The sequence below is a fragment of the Salvelinus fontinalis genome, chromosome 24 (assembly GCF_029448725.1).
Source record: "Salvelinus fontinalis isolate EN_2023a chromosome 24, ASM2944872v1, whole genome shotgun sequence".
Taxonomy (NCBI): domain Eukaryota; kingdom Metazoa; phylum Chordata; class Actinopteri; order Salmoniformes; family Salmonidae; genus Salvelinus; species Salvelinus fontinalis.
The window spans coordinates 44,039,012-44,055,826 of record NC_074688.1 but is presented as its reverse complement, the minus strand read 5'-3'; the positions used below and the strand labels follow the sequence as shown (position 1 = coordinate 44,055,826).

Sequence of the window (16,815 nt, the reverse complement as noted above, 5' to 3'; positions counted from 1 at the left end):
TCACCATTTGATTCTCCTTCCTTAAAAAAGGATCATATAAATAAATGTGATATATTGATCCCTCTCCTCTAAACTCTTACAGTAACGGAGGACTGGACCCGTGGTCAAGTGGTGGGGTGACCCGAAACATCTCGGACTCGGTGGTCGCCATAGTGATACCTGACGGGGCTCACCACCTGGATCTACGCTACAACAACGAGTATGACCCTCACACCGTCCTCTCAGCCCGCGCCCTGGAGGTGGAATACTTCAAACTGTGGATCAAACAGGCCAGGAAACTACAAATACCAGGTTAAATCCCTCTGAACTACAACTGCCAGGCTAAATCACTCTGAACTACAACTACCAGGTTAAATCACTCTGAACTACAACTACCAGGTTAAATCACCCTGAACTACAACTACCAGGCTAAATCACTCTGAACTACAACTACCAGGCTAAATCACTCTGAACTACAACTACCAGGTTAAATCACTCTGAACTACAACTACCAAGCTAAATCACTCTGAACTACAACTACCAGGTTAAATCACTCTGAACTACAACTACCAAGCTAAATCACTCTGGATTACAACTCCCATGCTAAGTCACTCTGAACTACAACTCCCAGGTAAAAGCACTCTGAACTACAATTACTAAATCAAACAGAACTAAAACTGCCAGACTAAATCACGCTGAACTTAAACACCCAGGGTCGGCCTAAAATGGCACCCTATTCCCTATATAGTGCACTAATTTTATCCCGGACCCCTAGGGCTCTGGTCAAGAAGTAAGGCACTAGATGCAACCCCAGCCTCTCAAACTACCTGAAGCTAAAAGACCATAGCATATAACATGTGGCTTTGTTGCAATGCCCTCTCTAGCATACTACTAAGAAGGGGAGCAATGTAATTGGACGTGTATTCTAAGTGATATGCTAGTGTGGATATTGAAACTAAGCCAATGAGTGCATCCCAAAAGTTACCCTATTCCCTATGTAGTGCACTACTTTTGACCACAGCCCATATGGACGCTGTTCAAAAAGGTGTTCACTATGTAGGGAATAGGGTGCCAAATAATACAAAACATTCTCTACCACCAGAATGTACTGATGGATTTTCAGTTGAATATTGTTTTCAGATGTGATGAGTTTAAGGAAGAACTACTTACACTAATAAATCAGGTTTTAGTTAGGTAGCTATTTCAATGTTGATTTATTGATTTCAATGATTGGTGACAGTGTTTTCTGTTTTGTGCCAAAGTCTTTTATTTTTTATTTTTTTTACGAGTGTCAGAAAGGGCTAGAATATCACATTTAAAAAAAAAACGAAATAAATATTTTCTTAATTTGAAAATTAAAGACATTTTCACATTAACACCAGATTTAAATAATGAAGTTACGGTGTTTTATGTTTTGTGTTTAATTGAAGTTTGATAGCTTACACATACTGTATATCAGAACAACAATTGTGTTTAATTGTATAATTAGTACAGAAAATATTTATTTAACAGCTCTCAGGAAAAAAAAGTATGCTTTTTTTTGTAAGTGTTTACAATTCTTTGTAATTGACCATTTCTGTTAAACTAGAATTAGCATTAGTCAGTGATTCTAAAGGTTTTTCCAATCAATTGATAACATTCACTTGTAGTTGACCGTTTTTATACTACGGCCTGAGTTGTACTTGGTCCAGAAATGGACCCATATTTAACAACGGCAGCAGAAGGGCTGGACCCAGTCTCTCAATGTTGTGTTACCATGTTTCATTGACTTTATTAATGGCTGTGGCTGTTAAGCAATATCCCTGTAATGTCTTACTGCTATTGCCATTGTGTTGTGCCCAGATTAAAAGCAATTTTAATTTGATACTGTTTTTGTCTCTCTTGGCAACTCTAAACTCACATTCTGAATACTTGCTAAATAAATAATGTGTATTCTACACTGAACATTCGAAAGTTATGGACATTTGATGGATGAGTCATTGGCGTGACAATTATTAATATGTAGAAATGCTTAACATCAGAGGGCTGCTTCTATAATCTATATGAATACATCCTGTAACACTGAGCGTTCTCAGTGTGACGGGGAACTCTCAGTGTGACGGGGAACTCTCAGGGTGACGGGGAACTCTCAGTGTGACGGGGAACTCTCAGCGTGACGGGGAACTCTCAGGGTGACGGGGAACTCTCAGGGTTACGGGGAACTCTCAGTGTGACGGGGAACTCTCAGCGTGACGGGGAACTCTCAGCGTGACGGGGAACTCTCAGCGTGACGGGGAACTCTCAGCGTGACGGGGAACTCTCAGCGTGACGGGGAACTCTCAGTGTGACGGGAACTCTCAGTGTGACGGGGAACTCTCAGTGTGACGGGGAACTCTCAGCGTGACGGGGAACTCTCAGCGTGACGGGGAACTCTCAGTGTGACGGGGAACTCTCAGGGTGACGGGGAACTCTCAGTGTGACGGGGAACTCTCAGTGTGACGGGGAACTCTCAGTGTGACGGGGAACGCTCAGTGTGACGGGGAACGCTCAGTGTGACGGGGAACGCTCAGTGTGACGGGGAACTCTCAGTGTGACGGGGAACGCCCAGGGTGACGGGGAACGCCCAGGGTGACGGGGAACGCCCAGGGTGACGGGGAACGCCCAGGGTGACGGGGAACGCCCAGTGTGACAGGGAGTGTTCCATGACAGACTGACCAGGTGAATCCACTTGTTAAATCCACTTCAATCAGTGTAGATGAAGGGGGGGAGACAGATTAAAGAAGGATTTTTAAGCCTTGAGACAATTAAGAGATGGATTGTGTATGTGTGCCAATCAGAGGGTGAACAGGCAAGACAAAAGATTTAAGTGCCTTTGAACGGGGTATGGTAGTAGGTGCCAGGTGCACCGGTTTGTGTCAAGAACTGCAACGCTGCTGGGTTTTTCACACTCAACCGTTTCCTGAGTGTATCCAGAATGGTCCACCACCCAAAGGATATCCAGCCAACTTGACACAACAGCAACAGCATTGGAGTCAACATGGGCCAGCATCTTTTCGACACCTTGTAGAGTCCATGCCTCGTCGAATTTAGGTTGTTCTGAGGGCAAAACGGGTGGGGGGGGGGGGGTGGAGTGCAACCTAATATTAGGAAATGTGTTCCTAATGTTTTGTACACTCAGTGTACATATTCATTCTGTTGCCAATCACAGCAGTAGCATGTGGTTGTAATTTAATAAAAAAAGCATTGAAAGCCAAATCGGAGGAGACCAATAACGACGCTGGTGGGAGGTGATAGAGGTTGGTGGGGTAAAGTCACAGGCTTGCGTCCCACTTGGCACCCTATTGCCCCGATATAGTGCACTACTTTTAGACCAGGACTCAAGTTGTGCACTATAAAATAGGCAATAGGGTACCATTTGGGATGCAGAGATTGGTGGGAGTGAAGTATTGACCCTAACCCTATGCGGACCAGCCTGTGGGATTCCCCCTGGAACAGATTCATACAGCTGGGAACCTCAAAGCTTTTTAAATTGCTGTACCTAGACGGGCCACGGTCCCCCGCCAGTTAACCCCTGCTAGCAATATTATTACTACTACACATGGGGGGCCAGAGAGGGTGGGAAGGAGGGAGGGCCTTGATTTGCAAGAGGGAGGGAGGGCCATGGTAGGAGGGGGGCAGGGTGGGAAGAAGGGAGGGCTAGGGTGGAAACGAGGGAGGGAAGGCTAGGGTGGGAAGGAGAGAGGGCTAGGGTGGGAAGGAGAGAGGGCTAGGGTGGGAAGAAGGGAGGGCTAGGGTGGGAAGAAGGGAGGGAGGGAAGGCTAGGGTGGGAAGGAGAGAGGGTTAGGGTGTGAAGGAGAGAGGGTTAGGGTGTGAAGGAGGGAGGGAGGGCTAGGGTGGGAAGGAGGGAGGGAGGGCTAGGGTGGGAAGAAGGGAGGGCTAGGGTGGGAAGAAGGGAGGGCTAGGGTGGGAAGAAGGGAGGGCTAGGGTGGGAAGAAGGGAGGGCTAGGGTGGGAAGGAGGGAGGGAGGGCTAGGGTGGGAAGAAGGGAGGGTTAGGGTGGGAAGGAGGGAGGGCTAGGGTGGGAAGGAGGGAGGGAGGGTTAGGGTGGGAAGAAGGGAGGGTTAGGGTGTGAAGGAGGGAGGGAGGGCTAGGGTGGGAAGAAGGGAGGGCTAGGGTGGGAAGGAGGGAGGGAGGGCTAGGGTGGGAAGAAGGGAGGGTTAGGGTGGGAAGGAGGGAGGGCTAGGGTGGGAAGGAGGGAGGGAGGGTTAGGGTGGGAAGGAGGGAGGGAGGGCTAGGGTGGGAAGAAGGGAGGGTTAGGGTGGGAAGGAGGGAGGGCTAGGGTGGGAAGGAGGGAGGGAGGGTTAGGGTGTGAAGGAGGGAGGGAGGGAGGGTTAGGGTGGGAAGAAGGGAGGGTTAGGGTGTGAAGGAGGGAGGGAGGGCTAGGGTGGGAAGAAGGGAGGGCTAGGGTGGGAAGAAGGGAGGGCTAGGGTGGGAAGAAGGGAGGGAGGGAAGGCCATGGTAGGAAGGAAGGAGGGTTAGGGTGTGAAGGAGGGAGGGAGGGTTAGGGTGGGAAGAAGGGAGGGTTAGGGTGTGAAGGAGGGAGGGAGGGCTAGGGTGGGAAGAAGGGAGGGCTAGGGTGGGAAGAAGGGAGGGAGGGCTAGGGTGGGAAGAAGGGAGGGTTAGGGTGGGAAGGAGGGAGGGCTAGGGTGGGAAGAAGGGAGGGCTAGGGTGGGAAGGAGGGATGGAGGGAAGGCCATGGTAGGGAGGGCCAGGGTGGAAACGAGGGAGGGAGGGAGGGAAGGCCATGGTAGGAAGGAGGGAGGGTTAGGGTGTGAAGGAGGGAGGGAGGGCTAGGGTGGGAAGGAGGGAGGGAGGGAAGGCCATGGTAGGAAAGAGGGAGGGCGAGGGTGGGAAGGAGGGATGGAGGGAGGGAGGGAAGGCCATGGTAGGAAAGAGGGAGGGACAGGGTGGGAAGGAGGGAAGGCGGGAGGGACAGGGTGGGAAGGAGGGAGGGCGGGCCAGGGAAGGAAGGGTGGAGTGGTTGAAGGGGTTGTATGAGGGAGGTTGGGGGGTAATGGGAGAGGGGATGAAGGAGGGGAAGAAGGAGAAAAGGAGGGAGGAGGGATGGTTAGGAGAGAGGCAGGGGTACAGAGGGAGGGAAGGACAGAGGGAGGGGAGGGAGGGTTAGGAGAGAGGCAGGGGTACAGAGGGAGGGAAGGACAGAGGGAGGGGAGGGAGGGTTAGGAGAGAGGCAGGGGTACAGAGGGAGGGAAGGACAGAGGGAGGGGAGGGAGGGTTAGGAGAGAGGCAGGGGTACAGAGGGAGGGAAGGACAGAGGGAGGGGAGGGAGGGTTAGGAGAGAGGCAGGGGTACAGAGGGAGGGAAGGACAGAGGGAGGGGAGGGAGGGTTAGGAGAGAGGCAGGGGTACAGAGGGAGGGAAGGACAGAGGGAGGGAAGGAGAGTTGATGGGTTTTTGTGGTTCACTGCTCTCAGAGTCGTGTAGATTTGATGAAGTTGAAAGTCTTGACAATCTTCTTACGTTATTACACAAAACTCTTCAGACCTTGTAGTTGAGACCATGGGTCAACATTCACAGCGACAGCAATATCAGTGGTAATGACTTGCTTTTCATTTGGAGTCTTGTGATGGTTTTCTACATTATTTAGTTGGAAAAGTATCCTGAACTTGTCAGTTATTGTGGTGTTGTATAAGGAGGGTTCATGTATTGTGTTGTATAAGGAGGGTTGTATAAGGAGGGTTCATGTATTGTGTTGTATAAGGAGGGTTCATGTACTGTGCTGTATAAGGAGGGTTGTATAAGGAGGGTTCATGTACTGTGCTGTATAAGGAGGGTTCATGTATTGTGTTGTATAAGGAGTGTTGTATAAGGAGGGTTGTCAATGTGGAGGCTATATACAGGGGGCACCGGTACAGAGTCAATGTGGAGGCTTTATACAGGGGGTACCGGTACAGAGTCAATGTGGAGACTATATACAGGGGGTACCGGTACAGAGTCAATGTGGAGGCTATATACAGGGGGCACCGGTACAGAGTCAATGTGGAGGCTATATACAGGGGGTACTGGTACAGAGTCAATGTGGAGGCTATATACAGCGGGTACCGGTACAGAGTCAATGTGGAGGCTTTATACAGGGGGTACCGGTACAGAGTCAATGTGGAGGCTATATACAGGGTGTTACGGTACAGAGTCAATGTGGAGACTATATACAGGGGGTACCGGTACAGAGTCAGTGTGGAGGCTATATACAGGGTGTTACGGTACAGAGTCAATGTGGAGACTATATACAGGGGGCACCGGTACAGAGTCAATGTGGAGGCTATATACAGGGGGTACCGGTACAGAGTCAATGTGGAGGCTATATACAAGTCGCTCTGCATAAGAGCGTCTGCTAAATGACTTAAATGTAAATGTAAATGTAAATGGGTACCGGTACAGAGTCAATGTGGAGGCTATATACAGGGGGTATCGGTATAGAGTCAATGTAGAGGCTATATACAGGGGGTACCGGTACAGAGTCAATGTGGAGACTATATACAGGGGGTACCGGTACAGAGTCAATGTGGAGGCTATATACAGGGGGTACCGGTACAGAGTCAATGTGGAGGCTATATACAGGGGGTACCGGTACAGAGTCAATGTGGAGGCTATATACAGGGGGTACCGGTACAGAGTCAATGTGGAGGATATATACAGGGGGTACTGGTACAGAGTCAATGTGGAGGCTTTATACAGGGGGTACCGGTACAGAGTCAATGTGGAGGCTATATACAGGGGGTACCGGTACAGAGTCAGTGTGGAGGCTATATACAGGGTGTTACGGTACAGAGTCAATGTGTAGACTATATACAGGGGGCACCGGTACAGAGTCAATGTGGAGGCTATATACAGGGGGTACCGGTACAGAGTCAATGTGGAGGCTATATACAGGGGGTACCGGTACAAAGTCAATGTGGAGGCTATATACAGGGGGTATCGGTACAGAATCAATGTAGAGGCTATATACAGGGGGTATCGGTACAGAGTCAATGTAGAGGCTATATACAGGGGGTACCGGTACAGAGTCAATGTGGAGGCTATATACAGGGGGTATCGGTACAGAATCAATGTAGAGGCTATATACAGGGGGTACCGGTACCGAGTCAATGTGGAGGCTATATACAGGGGGTACCGGTACAGAGTCAATATGGAAGCTATATACAGGGTGTACCGGTACATAGTCAATGTGGAGGCTATATACAGGGGGTATCGGTACAGAATCAATGTGGAGGCTATATACAGGGGGTACCGGTACAGAGTCAATGTGGAGGCTATATACAGGGGGTACCGGTACAGAGTCAATGTGGAGGCTATATACAGGGGGTACCGGTACAGAGTCAATGTGGAGGCTATATACAGGGGGTACCGGTACAGAGTCAATGTGGGGGCTATAGTGGGGCAAAAAAGTATTTAGTCAGCCACCAATTGTGCAAGTTCTCCCACTTAAAAAGATGAGAGAGGCCTGTAATTTTCATCATAGGAACACTTCAAGTATGACAGACAAAATCCAGAAAATCACATTGTAGGATTTTTAATGAATTTATTTGCAAATTATGGTGGAAAATAAGTATTTGGTCAATAACAAAAGTTTATCTCAATACTTTGTTATATACCCGTTGTTAGCAATGACAGAGGTCAAACGTTTTCTGTAAGTCTTCACAAGGTTTTCACACACTGTTGCTGGTATTTTGGCCCATTCCTCCATGCAGATCTCCTCTAGAGCAGTGATGTTTTGGGGCTGTTGCTGGGCAACACGGACTTTCAACTCCCTCCAAAGATTTTCTATGGGGTTGAGATCTGGAGACTGGCTAGGCCACTCCAGGACCTTGAAATGCTTCTTACAAAGCCACTCCTTCGTTGCCCGGGCGGTGTGTTTGGGATCATTGTCATGCTGAAAGACCCAGCCACGTTTCATCTTCAATGCCCTTGCTGATGGAAGGAGGTTTTCACTCAAAATCTCACGATACATGGCCCCATTCATTCTGTCCTTTACACGGATCAGTCGTCCTGGTCCCTTTGCAAAAAAACAGCCCCAAAGCATGATGTTTCCACCCCCATGCTTCACAGTAGGTATGGTGTTCTTTGGATGCAACTCAGCATTCTTTGTCCTCCAAACACGACGAGTTGAGTTTTTACCAAAAAGTTCTATTTTGGTTTCATCTGACCATATGACATTCTCCCAATCTTCTTCTGGATCATCCAAATGCTCTCCAGCAAACTTCAGACGGGCCTGAACATGTACTGGCTTAAGCAGGGGGACACGTCTAGCACTGCAGGATTTGAGTCCCTGGCGGTGTAGTGTGTTACTGATGGTAGGCTTTGTTACTTTGGTCCCAGCTCTCTGCAGGTCATTCACTAGGTTCCCCCCGTGTGGTTCTGGGATTTGTGCTCACCGTTCTTGTGATCATTTTGACCCCACGGGGTGAGATCTTGCGTGGAGCCCCAGATCGAGATTATCAGTGGTCTTGTATGTCTTCCATTTCCTAATAATTGCTCCCACAGTTGATTTCTTCAAACCAAGCCGCTTACCTATTGCAGATTCAGTCTTCCCAGCCTGGTGCAGGTCTACAATTTTGTTTCTGGTGTCCTTTGACAGCTCTTTGGTCTTGGCCATAGTGGAGTTTGGAGTGTGACTGTTTGAGGTTGTGGACAGGTGTCTTTTATACTGATAACAAGTTCAAACAGGTGCCATTAATACAGGTAACGAGTGGAGGACAGAGGAACCTCTTAAAGAAGAAGTTACAGGTCTGTGAGAGCCAGAAATCTTGCTTGTTTGTAGGTGACCAAATACTTATTTTCCACCATAATTTGCAAATAAATTCATTAAAAATCCTACAATTTGATTTCCTGGAATTTTTTCTCTCATTTTGTCTGTCATAGTTGAAGTGTACCTATGATGAAAATGACAGGCCTCTCATCTTTTCAAGTGGGAGAACTTGCACAATTGGTGGCTGACTAAATACTTTTTTGCCCCACTGTATATACAGGGAGTACCGATACAGAGTCGAAGTCGATTAGTCGAGGTAATTGAGGTAATATGTACTGTACATGTAGGTAGAGTTATTAAAGTGACTTATGCATAGATAATAACAGAGAGTAGCAGCAGTGTAGAAGAAGGGATGGGGATATGCAAATAGTCTGGGTAGCCATTTGATTAGATGTTCAGGAGTCTTATGGCTTGGGGGTAGAAGCTGTTTAGAAGCCTCTTGGACCTAGACTTGGCGCTCCGGTACCACTTGCCTGACGGTAGCAGATAGAACAGTCTATGACTAGGGTGGCTGGAGTCTTTGACAATTTTTAGGGCCTTCCTCTGACACTGCCTGGTATAGAGGTCCTGGATGGCAGGAAGCTTGGCCCCAGTGATGTACTGGGCTGTACGCACTACCCAGTACCCTCGGCCGAGCATTTGCCATACCAGGCAGTGATGCAACCAGTCAGGATGCTCTCGATGGTGCAGCTGTAGAACTTTTTGAGGATCTGAGGACCCATGGCAAATCTTTTCAGTCTCCTGAGGGGGAAAAGGTGTGCTTGGACCATGTTAGTTTGTTGGTGATGTGGACACCAAGGAACTTGAAGCTCTCAACCTGCTGCACTACAGCCCCGTCGATGAGAATGGGGGCGTGCTTGGTCCTCCTTTTTCCTGTAGTTCACAATCATCTCCTTAGTCTTGATCACGTTGAGGGAGAGGTTGTTGTCCTGGCACCACACGGCCAAAGCAGTTTCACCTCCGACACTGCCAAAACATCAGCTATGTGGGTGTCGACTATCACCGGTTAACGCTTGTTCTGATTGGATCTAGACCTTTGTCTCACTTGTCCGACTATCAGAGGTCCCTTGTAAAGAAACCTCCTCAGTCTTTCTTCGACATGGTTTGCTACATTATTTAGTGGGAATATATTGGTAAGAGTGTAGAGCTTGATATTGAGTATGTTGTTTATCAGTATATTGACAGACACAAAGCCAGACTTCCATGCCATTTTGTCCAAATCTCAGACGTCCCTCCCTGGTATCGAAACCTATCTCAGAAATAACCTAACCCCTAAGCTCCCCTAACTAACAGATCCTTAGCTTTTCTCCTCAGCAACTCACAGTCATTAATTTGGGCTGACCCTTTTCTGTTGCCCCTGACACTCCCATCAATCAACTGTCTTCTTAGTCTGGGTCTGACCTTTTGGGCTCTGAGTGTGTGTCATAGAGCAGGCAGGGACCACCCACTACTGGGAGGAGATTAGGGCTGTGGGTGTCGCATCACATGGCCCTGAGGAGGGCTGGGTGGGGAGGGGGACAGGGTGGGGAGGGGGACAGGGTGGGTACCTGGGGGATATTGTTGGGGGGGGGGGGGGGGGGGGTTGCTGAGTAAGTACATTCCAGGGGAAGAGGAGGGTGTGATGGCCGATGTTTAACAATATCCAAACGATATGGAACTGTGTACTGGGGAAAGCAAATATTCTTGCTCACCAGTGGGCTAGTTAGTAGCAATGGATGGGACACAGAAAAGGGTTTAATTAATTAATTTTCCCTGTTTGTTAGTTTTATTCGCAGGGTTTGGTGATGTTCACCTTGATGTGAGCTGGGGTAGTTTTGTTTTGTTAGATTTTTTCTATGTTATTACATATTACTGCTGTCACGTTCTGACCATAGTTCTTTTGTATTTTCTTTGTTTTAGTATGGTCAGGGCGTGAGTTGGGTGGGTATTATCTATGTTTTCTGTTTCTATGTGGGGTTTCTCGTTTGGCCTGATATGGTTCTCAATCAGAGGCAGGTGTTAGTCATTGTCTCTGATTGGGAACCATATTTAGGTAGCCTGTTTTCTATTGTGTTTTGTGGGTGGTTGTTTTCAGTCTTTGTGTGTCTGCACCAGATAGAACTGTTTCGGTTTTCACTTTTGTTGTTTTGTAATTGTAGCGTTCAGGTTTTTGATTATTATTAAATTAAGATGAACACTAACCACGCTGCGCTTTGGTCCTCTCCTTCTTCCACCGACGAAAGCCGTTACAACTGCTGTTTCTATGTCAAATCAAATCAAATGTTATTGGTCACATACACATGTTTAGCAGATGTTAATGCGAGTGTATTGAAATGCTTGTCCTTCTAGTTCCGACCATGCAGCAATATCTAACAAGTAATATCTAACAATTTCATAACAACTACCTTATACACACAAGAGTAAAGGAATGAATAAGAATATGTACATATAAATATATGGATGAGCGATGGCAGAACGGCATAGGCAAGATGCAGTAGATGGTATAGAGTACAGTATATACATATGAGATGAGTAATGTAGGGTATGTAAACATTATATAAAGTGGCTTTGTTTAAAGTGACTAGTGATACATTTATTACATCCAATTTTTAATTATTAAAGTGGTTAGAGATTTGAGTCAGTATGTTGGCAGCAGCCACTCAATGTTAGTGGTGGCTGTTTAACAGCCTGATGGCCTTGAGATAGAAGCTGTTTTTCAGTCTCTCGGTCCCTGCTATGATGCACCTGTACTGACCTCGCCTTCTGGATGGTAGTGGGGTGAACAGGCAGTAGCTCGGGTGGTTGTTGTCCTTGATGATCTTTTTGGCCTTCCTGTGACATCGGGTGGTGTAGGTGTCCTGGAGGGCAGGTAGTTTGCCCCCGGTGATGCGTTGTGCAGACCTCACTACCCTCTGGAGAGCCTTACGGTTGTGGGCGGAGCAGTTGCCGTACCAGGCGGTGATACAGCCCGACAGGATGCTCTCGATTGTGCATCTGTAAAAGTTGGTGAGTGTTTTAGGTGACAAGCCAAATTTCTTCAGTCTCCTGAGGTTGAAGAGGCGCTGTTGCGCCTTCTTCAGCACGCTGTCTGTGTGGGTGGACCATTTCAGTTTGTCAGTGATGTGTACGCCGAGGAACTTAAAACTTTCCACCTTCTCCACTACTGTCCCGTCGATGTGGATAGGGGGGTGATCCCTCTGCAGTTTCCTGAAGTCCACGATCATCTCTTTTGTTTTGTTGAGTGTGAGTGTGAGGTTATTTTCCTGACACCACAGTCCGAGGGCCCTCACCTCCTCCCTGTAGGCCGTCTCGTCGTTGTTGGTAATTAGGCCTACTACTGTAGTGTCGTCTGCAAACTTGATGATTGAGTTGGAGGCGTGCATGGCCACGCAGTCATTGGTGAACAGGGAGTACAGGAGAGGGCTGTGAACGCACCCTTGTGGGGCCCCAGTGTTGAGGATCAGCGGGGTGGAGATGTTGTTTCATACCCTCACCACCTGGGGGCGGCCCATCAGGAAGTCCAGGACCCAGAAAGTCCAGGACCGTCTGTAAATCCAGGACCCAGTTGCACAGGGCGGTGTCGAGATCCATGATAAGCAAATTGGAGTGGGTCTAGGGTATCAGGTAGGGTGGAGGTGATATGATCCTTGACTAGTCTCTCAAAGTACTTCATGATGACGGAAGTGAGTGCTACGGGGCGATAGTCGTTTATCTCAGTTACCTTAGCTTTCTTGGGAACAGGAACAATGGTGGCCTTCTTGAAGAATGTGGGAACAGCAGACTGGGATAGGAATTGATTGAATATGTCCGTAAACACACCAGCCAGCTGGTCTGCGTATGCTCTGAGGACGCGGCTAGGGATGCCGTCTGAGCCGGCAGCCTTGCGAGGGTTAACACGTTTAAATGTTTTACTCACGTCGGCTGCAGTGAAGGAGAGCCCGCAGGTTTTGGTAGCGGGCCGTGTCAGTGGCACTGTTCTGTCCTCAAAGCGAGCAAAGAAGTTGTTTAGTTTGTCTGGGAGCAAGACATCGGGGTCCGCGACAGGGCTGGTTTTCTTTTTGTAGTCCGTGATTGACTGTAGACCCTGCCACATACCTCTCGTGTCTGAGCCGTTGAATTGCGACTGTAACTTTGTCTCTATACTGACGCTTAGCTTGTTTGAATGTCTTGCGGAGGGAATAGCTACACTGTTTGTATTCGGTCATGTTTCCGGTCACCTTTCCACGATTAAAAGCGGTGGTTCGCACTTTCAGTTTTGTGCAAATGCTGCCATCAATCCACGGTTTCTGGTTGGGGGAAGGTTTTAATCGTCACCGTGGATACAACATCACCGATGAACTTGCTAATAAACTTGCTCACCGAATCAGCATATGCAGTGAGGAGAACAAGTATTTGATACACTGCCGATTTTGCAGGTTTTCCTACTTACAAAGCATGTAGAGGTCTGTCATTTTTATCATAGGTACACTTCAACTGTGAGAGATGGAATCTAAAATCCAGAAAATCACATTGTATGATTTTTAAGTAAATCATTTGCATTTTATTGCATGACATAAGTATTTGATACATCAGAAAAGCAGAATTTAATATTTGGTACAGAAACCTTTGTTTGCAATTACAGAGATCTTACGTTTCCTGTAGTTCTTGACCAGGTTTGCACACACTGCAGCACGGATTTTGGCCCACTCCTCCATACAGACCTTCTCCAGATCCTTCAGGTTTCGGGGCTGTTGCTGGGCAATACGGACTTTCAGCTCCCTCCAAAGATTTTCTATTGGGTTCAGGTCTGGAGACTGGCTAGGCCACTCCAGGACCTTGAGATGCTTCTTACGGAGCCACTCCTTAGTTGCCCTGGCTGTGTGTTTCGGGTCGTTGTCATGCTGGAAGACCCAGCCACGACCCATCTTCAATGCTCTTACTGAGGGAAGGAGGTTGTTGGCCAAGATCTCACGATACATGGCCCCATCCATCCTCCCCTCAATACGGTGCAGTCGTCCTGTCCCCTTTGCAGAAAAGCATCCCCAAAGAATGAGGTTTCCACCGCCATGCTTCATGGTTGGGATGGTTTTCTTGGGGTTGTACTCATCCTTCTTCTTCCTCCAAACACGGCGAGTGAAGTTTAGACAAAAAGCTCTATTTTTGTCTCATCAGACCACATGACCTTCTCGCATTCCTCCTCTGGATCATCCAGATGGTCATTGGCAAACTTCAGACGGGCCTGGACATGCGCTGGCTTGAGCAGGGGGACCTTGCGTGCGCTGCAGGATTTTAATCCATGACGGCGTAGTGTGTTACTAATGGTTTTCTTTGAGACTGTGGTCCCAGCTCTCTTCAGGTCATTGACCAGGTCCTGCCGTGTAGTTCTGGGCTGATCCCTCACCTTCCTCATGATCATTGATGTTCCACGAGGTGAGATCTTGCATGGAGCCCCAGACCGAGGGTGACTTGACCGTCATCTTGAACTTCTTCCATTTTCTAATAATTGCGCCAACAGTTGTTGCCTTCTCACCAAGCTGCTTGCCTATTGTCCTGTAGCCCATCCCAGCCTTGTGCAGGTCTACAATTTTATCCCAGACTGTTTCTACAGACTGTTTCTATGGAGTAACACTAACAGACTTTCTATGTAATAACAGACTGTTTCTATGTAATAACACTAACAGACTGTTTCTATGTAATGACACTAACAGACTGTTTCTATGTAATAACAGACTGTTTATATGTAATAACACTAACAGACTGTTTCTATGTAATAACAGACTGTTTCTATGTAATGACACTAACAGACTGTTTCTATGTAATAACACTAACAGACTGTTTCTATGTAATAACACTAACAGACTGTTTCTATGTAATACCAGACTGTTTCTATGTAATAACATACTGTTTTAAGTCACTGTGCATCAGAATAAGTCATCACAAAGTATTTGTATCCTCCATACAGTAAATGCGGATAAGAGGCAGTCTTGCATCTCAGCAAGTTAACAATAAATCTCCTTGGTCTCTTTCTTTATCGTGTGTTTTTCCTGCCAGCCCAGCCCCTCTCATCCTCTCTCCCTTAACGTGACTATAGCGTATGGTTTCTGGAATCAGAGCATCAGGCCGGGAGCTCTGAATGACCGGCCAGAACAAAAACCAAGGCTTGTGAGTTAGACGGGGGGTGGGGGGATTTCCTCCCTCCGCAATGGTTGTCCCAAATGACACCCTAGATAGGGCACTACAAAGATGTTGGCAATGTTGTCTGCGATGTTTGATAGAAGTGCTGAAAAAAAGAACCAGAGATTTGCCCCATGAATGTGGATACTGTATATGACCTCATTATCATGTCATATTCACTTATTTCTGTTGCCTCTTTTTCTCTCCTGCTGCTGTCGACATTTAAGAATAGAGGTGCGAGATGCTATGAATATCTCTTTTAAATACCCTGCTTTTCTGTAAAGAGAGAGAGAAAAGAGAGAGAGGGGAGGAAGAAAGAGAGAGAGAGTGGTGAGAGAGGGAGAGAGTGGTGAGAGAGGGAGAGAGAGAGAGTGGTGAGAGAAGGAGAGAGTGGTGAGAGAGGGAGAGAGTGGTGAGAGAGGGAGAGAAAGAGAGAGAGTGGTGAGAGGGAGAGAGTGGTGAGAGAGGGAGAGAGTGGTGAGAGAGAGAGAGCGAGAGAGAGTGGTGAGAGAGGGAGAGAAAGAGAGAGAGTGGTGAGAGGGAGAGAGTGGTGAGAGAGGGAGAGAGTGGTGAGAGAGAGAGAGCGAGAGAGAGTGGTGAGAGAGAGAGAACACCCCATAAAGGCCTGATGAGAAAAGCTAGTTTTTTTACAGAAGCTCTATGTTGTCCTGTTTATTGTGCTTCCATGTCAGCAGCTATTCTGAGCATCTCATTCAGACCGGGTCTTGTGTTGGGGCCACAGATAATTAGATCAGTACTATCACTTTCACTGTCCCCCTTTTTTTCTGTCCACACGAATTTACATGAGAATAACAGTTTCTCGATGGACCCTTCTTCTTTCAAAGAGCTCAGAACCTCTCTCTCCCTCCTCTCCGTCTCTCAGCTCTAAATGATTCACTGCCTTAAAATGCACTTTCAAGAAAAGGGGAAAAAAGAAAGAATTTTGTTGCAAGGACCAAAAACAGCTATACCAACTGAGCCTCAGACCAGGCTGAGAGGAGAGAGCTGAGAGGAGAGAGCTGAAAGGAGAGAGCTGAGAGGAGAGAGCTGAAAGAAGAGAGCTGAGAGGCGAGAGCTGAAAGGAGAGAGCTGAGAGGAGAGAGCTGAGAGGAGAGAGCTGAGAGGAGAGAGCTGAGAGGAGAGAGCTGAGAGGAGAGAGGAGAGAGGAGAGAGCTGAGAGGAGAGAGGAGAGAGCTGAGAGGAGAGAGCTGAGAGGAGAGAGCTGAGAGGAGAGAGCTGAAAGGAGAGAGCTGAGAGGCGAGAGCTGAGAGGCGAGAGCTGAGAGGAGAGAGCTGAGAGGAGAGAGCTGAGAGGAGAGAGCTGAAAGGAGAGAGCTGAGAGGAGAGAGCTGAAAGGAGAGAGCTGAGAGGAGAGAGCTGAGAGGAGAGAGCTGAAAGGAGAGAGCTGAGAGGAGAGAGCTGAGAGGAGAGAGCTGAGAGGAGAGAGCTGAAAGGAGAGAGCTGAGAGGAGAGAGCTGAGAGGAGAGAGCTGAGAGGAGAGAGCTGAGAGGAGAGAGCTGAAAGGAGAGAGCTGAGAGGAGAGAGCTGAAAGGAGAGAGCTGAGAGGAGAGAGCTGAGAGGAGAGAGCTGAGAGGAGAGAGCTGAGAGGAGAGAGCTGAGAGGAGAGAGCTGAGAGGAGAGAGCTGAGAGGAGAGAGCTGAAAGGAGAGAGCTGAGAGGAGAGAGCTGAGAGGAGAGAGCTGAGAGGAGAGAGCTGAGAGGAGAGAGCTGAAAGGAGAGAGCTGAGAGAGTGTAGGCTGTAAAATGCAATAACATCAGCCAGATTTCCAACATTATGTCATAAAAGCCCAAATGATTTAAAGGGGCAGTGCAGTTAAAAAATAAAATGTTATAATTATATTTCCACACTATGAGGTGAAATAAGACTCTGAAATTGTAAAA

At 47.8% G+C, this 16,815-nt stretch overlaps 1 protein-coding gene across 1 annotated transcript in view; it reads left to right on the top strand.

The window, feature by feature from the left end:
* Positions 1-1,843, top strand: part of prcp (prolylcarboxypeptidase (angiotensinase C)) — a 44,709-nt gene extending 42,866 nt beyond the window's left edge. The window contains exon 9 of the mRNA XM_055880761.1: positions 83-1,843. Coding sequence (XP_055736736.1) covers positions 83-296 — 214 coding nt within the window. The 3' untranslated portion in view covers positions 297-1,843. The remainder of the gene's footprint in view (positions 1-82) is intronic.
* The last annotated feature ends 14,972 nt before the right edge of the window (positions 1,844-16,815 follow it).